Source organism: Haematobia irritans, chromosome 2, assembly GCF_050003625.1.
Source record: "Haematobia irritans isolate KBUSLIRL chromosome 2, ASM5000362v1, whole genome shotgun sequence".
Lineage (NCBI taxonomy): Eukaryota > Metazoa > Arthropoda > Insecta > Diptera > Muscidae > Haematobia > Haematobia irritans.
This window is the reverse complement of record NC_134398.1, coordinates 38,599,179-38,605,178: the sequence shown is the minus strand read 5'-3', so window position 1 is coordinate 38,605,178 and position 6,000 is coordinate 38,599,179. Positions and strand designations below refer to the sequence as shown.

Sequence of the window (6,000 nt, the reverse complement as noted above, 5' to 3'; positions counted from 1 at the left end):
AAAAAATTTTATTTCTATAGAAAATTTTATCAAAATTTTATTTCTAAGGAAAATTTTGCCAAAATTTTATTTCTGTAGTAAATTTTGTCAAAATTTTATTTCTATAGTAAATTTTGGTGAAATTTTATTTCTATAGAAAATTTTGTGGAAATTTTATTTTTATAGAAAATTTTTTGGAAATTTTTTTTCTATAGGAAATTGTGTCAAAATTTTTTTCTATGGAAAATTTTGTCAAAATTTTATTTCCATAGAAAATTTTGTCTAATTTCTTCTTGATTTTGTTTCCAGGTAATCACACAAAACTTCCTAAAAATCAGTCTTCACGCTTCAGGAAATTCATAACGAATATTGCACATATTAAAATTCAATGAAGTGACGAAAAGAATTTAGCCTTACTTGAAATGATGATATGTTGTTCCCAGATGAAACCTATGAAGATTATCACCGACGTATAAATTCCTCAAAATCGAATCAATCGAAAACAACACACTCGAGGGCTAATTCGCCCCACAGAAGTTTGGAAGAACGTCGTTCGCATAAAAGTCGAAATAACTCTGCTAAGTCACAAGGTAGCAGCGGGCGGGAAAGTGCGGGTGGAAGTACCAGCAATAGTGGAAGTTATAAAAAAACCAAGGATTTTTTTGAAAATATACCAGAAATCGAAGATGAACATTTGCCTTCTAATTATGAACAACATGCAGGGAGAAGAAGGACCTACAAACACTCTAAAACTTCAAAAGATAATGATGGATTTGAAGACGACCCTTCGGATTTGTCCACCAATCCAATATTTTTGCGAAAATGTGAGGCTTTCATACAGCATTATCGTATACGTCCCGATTTCTTTTGTCAGTATTACAAGGCTATTAGGTGAGTTCGTGAAAAGGGAAAGGAAAGGGGTATTTTATTGATAACTTTCATTTTCTATTACCAGTAATTCTACTTCGGCCTCATCATCCAGCAAACATTCACGGTCAAGAAGCCGGCATAGACATAAAGCCTCAATTTCTTCTAAGGATCTTAGTCGTTCTAAATCTATGGAGAATCCTAAGAGCAATAGTACAACGATTAAATCTGATGAAGTCGTTCAAAGATTTGCCCAACGATCTGCAATATATACCCTGCCACTGTCCAAAAGAAAATCGGAACCTACCGATACTATAGCACAACCTACAAAGCCAGGTAAGTTTACAAGATTAATTAGAAACCCCGTCACTGCCCAAAAGAAAATCGGAACCTACCGATACTATAGCACAACCTATAAAGCCAGGTAAGTTTACAAGATTAATTAGAGACTTTTGTAATGTCTACCATTAGGTGATCACCAAAGCAAGATAAGTATGTCACTTTAGTATCGGTACAAAAAAGTCTGAAAGTAAGATGTAAGGTGATCTGCTCTTGAAATCTTGGAGCAGTATGTCTACAAAAATTTTCTAAAAAAAATTATTTCCATAGAAGCAAAATTTTGCCAAAGTTTTATTTCTATAGCAAAATTTGTCAAAATTTTATTTCCATAGAAAATTTTGTCAAAATGTTATTTCTATAGAAAATTTTGTCAACATTTTATTTCTATAGAAAATTTTGTCAAAATTTTATTTCTATAGAAAATTTTGTCAGAATTTTATTTCTATAGAAAATTTTGTTAAAATTTTATTTCTATAGAAAATTTTGTCAAAATGTTATTTCTATAAAAAATTTTATCAAAATTGTATTTCGATAGAAAATTTTGTCAAAATTTTATTTCTATAGACAATTTTGTTAAAATTTTATTTCTATAGAAAATGTTGTCAACAATTTATTTCTATGGAAATTTTTCTAAAAATTTTATTTCTATAGAAAATTTTGTCAAAAGTTTATTTACAAAAAAAAATGTCCAAATGTTATTTCTACAGAAAAATTTTATAATTTCAAAATTTTGACAAATTTTATTTCTATAGAAAATTTTATCAAAATTTTATTTCTATAGAAAATTTTGTCAAAATTTTATTTCTTTAGGAAAAATTGTTGAAATTTTATTTCTATAGAAAATTTTGTCCAAATTTCATTTCTATAGAAAATTTTGTCAACATTTTATATCTATATACAATTTTCTAAAAGTTCTATTTCGATAAAAATTTTGTCAAAATTTTATTTCTGTAGGAAATGTTGTCAAAATTCTACTTCTATAGAAAATTTTGTCAAAATTTCAATTCTATACAAAATTATGTCAAAATTTTATTTCTATAGAAAATTTTGTCAAAATTTTATTTCTATAGAAAATTTTGTCAAAATTTTATTTCTATAGAAAAGTTTGTCAAAATTTTATTTCTATAGAAAATTTTGTTAAAATTTTATTTCCATAGAAAATACTGTCAAAATGTTATTTCTATAGAAAAGTTTACCAAAATTGTATTTCTATAGAAAATTATGTCAAAATTTTGTTTCTAGAAAAAATTTTGTTGAAATTTTATTTCTATAGAAAATTTTGTAAAAATTTTATTTCTTAGAAAATTTTGTCTAAATTTCATTTCTATAGAAAATTTTGTCAAAATTTTATATCTATAGAAAATTTTCTAAAAAATTTATTTCGATAAAAAATTTAGTCAAAATTTTATTTCTATAGAAAATGTAGTCAAAATGTTTTTTCTATTGAAAATTGTCTAAAAATTTTATTTCTATAGAAAATTTTATCAGAATTTTATTTCTATAGAAAAATTTTGTCAAAATTTTATTTCTATAGAAAAATTTTGTCAAAATTTTATTTCTTTAGAAAAATTTCGATAAGATATTTCGTCAAAATTTTATTTCCATAGAAAATGTTGTCAAAATGTTATTTTTTTAGAAAATTTTGTTGAAATTTTATTTCTATAGAAAATGTTTTAAAAATTTTATTTCTATAGAAAATTTTGTTAAAATTTCATTTCTATAGAAAATGTTGTCAAAATGTTATTTCTATTGAAAATTTTCTAAAAATGTTATTTCTATAGAAAATTTTATCAAAATTTTATTTCTATCGAAAAATTTTGTCAACATTTTATTTCTATAGAAAAATTTTTATATACAATTTTCTAAATGTTCTATTTCGATAAAAATTTTGTCAAAATTTTATTTCTATAGAAAATGTTGTCAAAATGTTATTTCTATTGAAAATTTTCTAAAAATGTTATTTCTATAAAAAATTTTATCAAAATTTTATTTCTATAGAAACATTTTGTCAAAATTTTATTTCTATAGAAAAATTTCTATAAGATATTTCGTCAAAATTTTATTTCCATAGAAAACTTTGTCAACATTTTATTTCTTTAGAAAATTTTGTTAAAATTTTATTTCTATAGAAAATTTTTTAAAAATTTTATTTCTATAGAAAATTTTGTCAAAATTTCATTTCGATAGAAAATTTTGTCAAAATTTTATATCTATAGAAAATTTTCTAAAAATTTTATTTCGATAAAGAATTTTGTCAAAATTTTATTTCTATTGAAAATTTTGTCAAAATTTTATATCTATATAAAATGTTGTCAAAATTTCATTCCTATAAAACATTTTGTCAAAATTTTATATCTATAGAAAATTTTCTAAAATTTCAATTTGATAAAAAAATTTGTCAAAATTTTATTTCTATAGAAAATTTTGTCAAAATTATATTTCTATAGAAAATTTTTGTCAAAATTTCATTTCTATAGAAAATTTTATTTCTAAAAAAATTATGCCAAAATTTTATTTCTATAAAAAATTTTGTCAACATTTTTTGTTTCTATAAAAAATTTTGTCAAAATTTTATTTCTGTAGAAACTTTTCTAAAAATTTTAGTTAGCTATTTTTGCTGTATTTTTTGTTTGATGTTTTCATTATTTCTAGGGTTTTCGATGAATTGTACAACTAAATTCTTGCATTGCATTATATATAACAAAAATATTTGTAGCATATTTTAGGGATTTAAAAATGTATGAAACTTTATCCACATTATCCCTGCAGTTTCCGTTAAAGGGTAAATCAATAAACATCTCTTAAGTTCAACAAAACGAAAAATTGTGACTATTATTCGCCCATATGGCATAGTGTGCAAAATTCTTGTATCACCTGTTTTGTTTTGACAAAAACATGCGATTCTTGGTTAAGTACAAAAGGAAGGGTTGCCAGATTTTATCATCAAAACGGGAAAATAGTTTAAAGGTAAAGGTATGAGTACCTCTCGTTAATGAAAAAAATTCAGAAGATATGCTTACCACTAAGTCCTGTATTTTTTTTGGCGGATTCAAATAGGCTATGTCCAATCGACTCAGAATCAACTCAAGAGCCGATTTAACCCTTAGTGCCCGTCTGTCCATGTATTTATTGTTTGCAGCATGCCGGTCGCAAACCACCCTACTGTGGGTGGTTTATACCGCCCGATTACCTTGCTATGGGTGCGGCACCGCCCGACTTTCCACCTTACACATAAAGTTTTTCAAAATTTATCCAAAAATTATTCATTTTTAAATTTGGTCCGATGGTCGGACTAAATGGAATTTGGTTGATGTTGGTCCATTTTCGTCAAATCGGTAATTGTTTCAAAATTTTATATAGAAATAACATTTTGCGAAATTTTTCTGTAGAAATAAAATTTTGATAACAATTTCTAAAGAACTAAAATGTTAACAACATTTTCTATAGAAATAAAATTTTGTACGTAAATTTGTATAGGAAGTAAATGTTGTAAAAATTTTTCTACAAAAATAAAATTTTGTCAAAATTTTCTACAGAAATAAAATTTTGTCAAAATTTTCTATAGAAATAAATATTCATTAAAAATTGTATATATATAAAATTATGCAAAAATTTTATAAGGAAGTAAATGTTGTAAAAATTTTATATAGAAATAAAATTTTAACAAATTTTTCTCAAAAATAAAATTTTGTCAAAAATTTCTATAGAAATAAAATTTTCACAAAATTTTCTATAGAAGTAAAATTTTGACCAAATTTCCTATAGAAATAAAATTTTGACAAAATTTTCTATAGAAATAAAATATTGACAAAATTTTCTATAGAAAGAAACTTTGGACAAAATTTTCTATAGAAATAAAATTTTGACAAAATTTTCTATAGAAATAAAATTATGACAAAATTTTCTATAGAAATAAAATTATGACAAAATTTTCTATAGAAATAAAATTATGACAAAATTTTCCATAGATATAAAAATTTTCTATAGAAATAAAATTTTGACAAAAGTTTCTATAGAAATAAAATTTTGACAAAATTTTCTATAGAAATAAAATTTTGACAAAATTTTCTATAGAAATAAAATTATGACAAAATTTTCTATAGAAATAAAATTTTGACAAAAATTTTTCTATAGAAATAAAATTTTGACAAAATTTTCTATAGAAATAAAATTTTGACAAAATTTTCTATAGAAATAAAATTATGACAAAATTTTCTATAGATATAAAATTTTGACAAAATTTTCTATAGAAATAAAGAAAGAAAGAAAATGTCAAAATTTTATTTCTATAAAAACTTTTGCCAAAATTTTATTTCCATAGAAACTTTTATTTTTTTATCGTTTTGATCTAATAAAAACTAAAAAATCGTCATTTGGGAATATGTTTATTTCTTCAATGTCCGCTTATTAAAATTTTTAGAGTTGAGTTGATATCTGAGAAACGTTTACATTTAGGGCAGATTAATTCTATATAAAGTAATTGTGATGAAAAAGTACCAAATGGCCCGCGGTCGTGCCACGGTGCTTTTGGCAGTCGAAATGTATCAAAAAAGCACAAAAGTGTCAATTATTTGAGGATTAAAAACAAAGAAGATCTGGCAACATTGCTAAGAGCATATTTCGTTATTTTAAAAGCCGGTCTTTGTTTGCAACCCTATACACAGGTGTTAAAGAGAGAGATACAAGCTTGAGAGAGTTTCACATCCACTTCCATCAAAGAGATCAAATGAAGTTTTCAGTTGTTAGTTCGTAAAGAACCTTAAGAGTGTTAAGACGTCTGAAACGGAAGTTGTGAGAAAAAAACAAAACTGTGAC

General features: G+C 23.7%; 2 protein-coding genes across 2 annotated transcripts in view; both read left to right on the top strand.

The window, feature by feature from the left end:
• Positions 1-309: 309 nt before the first annotated feature.
• On the top strand, positions 310-874 carry LOC142224531 (uncharacterized). The gene has a single exon (XM_075294313.1). It carries the CDS (start codon positions 410-412, stop codon positions 872-874), a length of 465 nt encoding a protein of 154 aa, XP_075150428.1. The 5' UTR covers positions 310-409.
• A 72-nt stretch (positions 875-946) lies between these two features.
• dachs (unconventional myosin-IXb-like dachs) overlaps positions 947-6,000 on the top strand; it is a 100,011-nt gene continuing 94,957 nt past the window's right edge. The window contains exon 1 of the mRNA XM_075293786.1: positions 947-1,182. Within this exon, the coding sequence (XP_075149901.1) occupies positions 1,038-1,182 (145 nt within the window). The 5' untranslated portion in view covers positions 947-1,037. The remainder of the gene's footprint in view (positions 1,183-6,000) is intronic.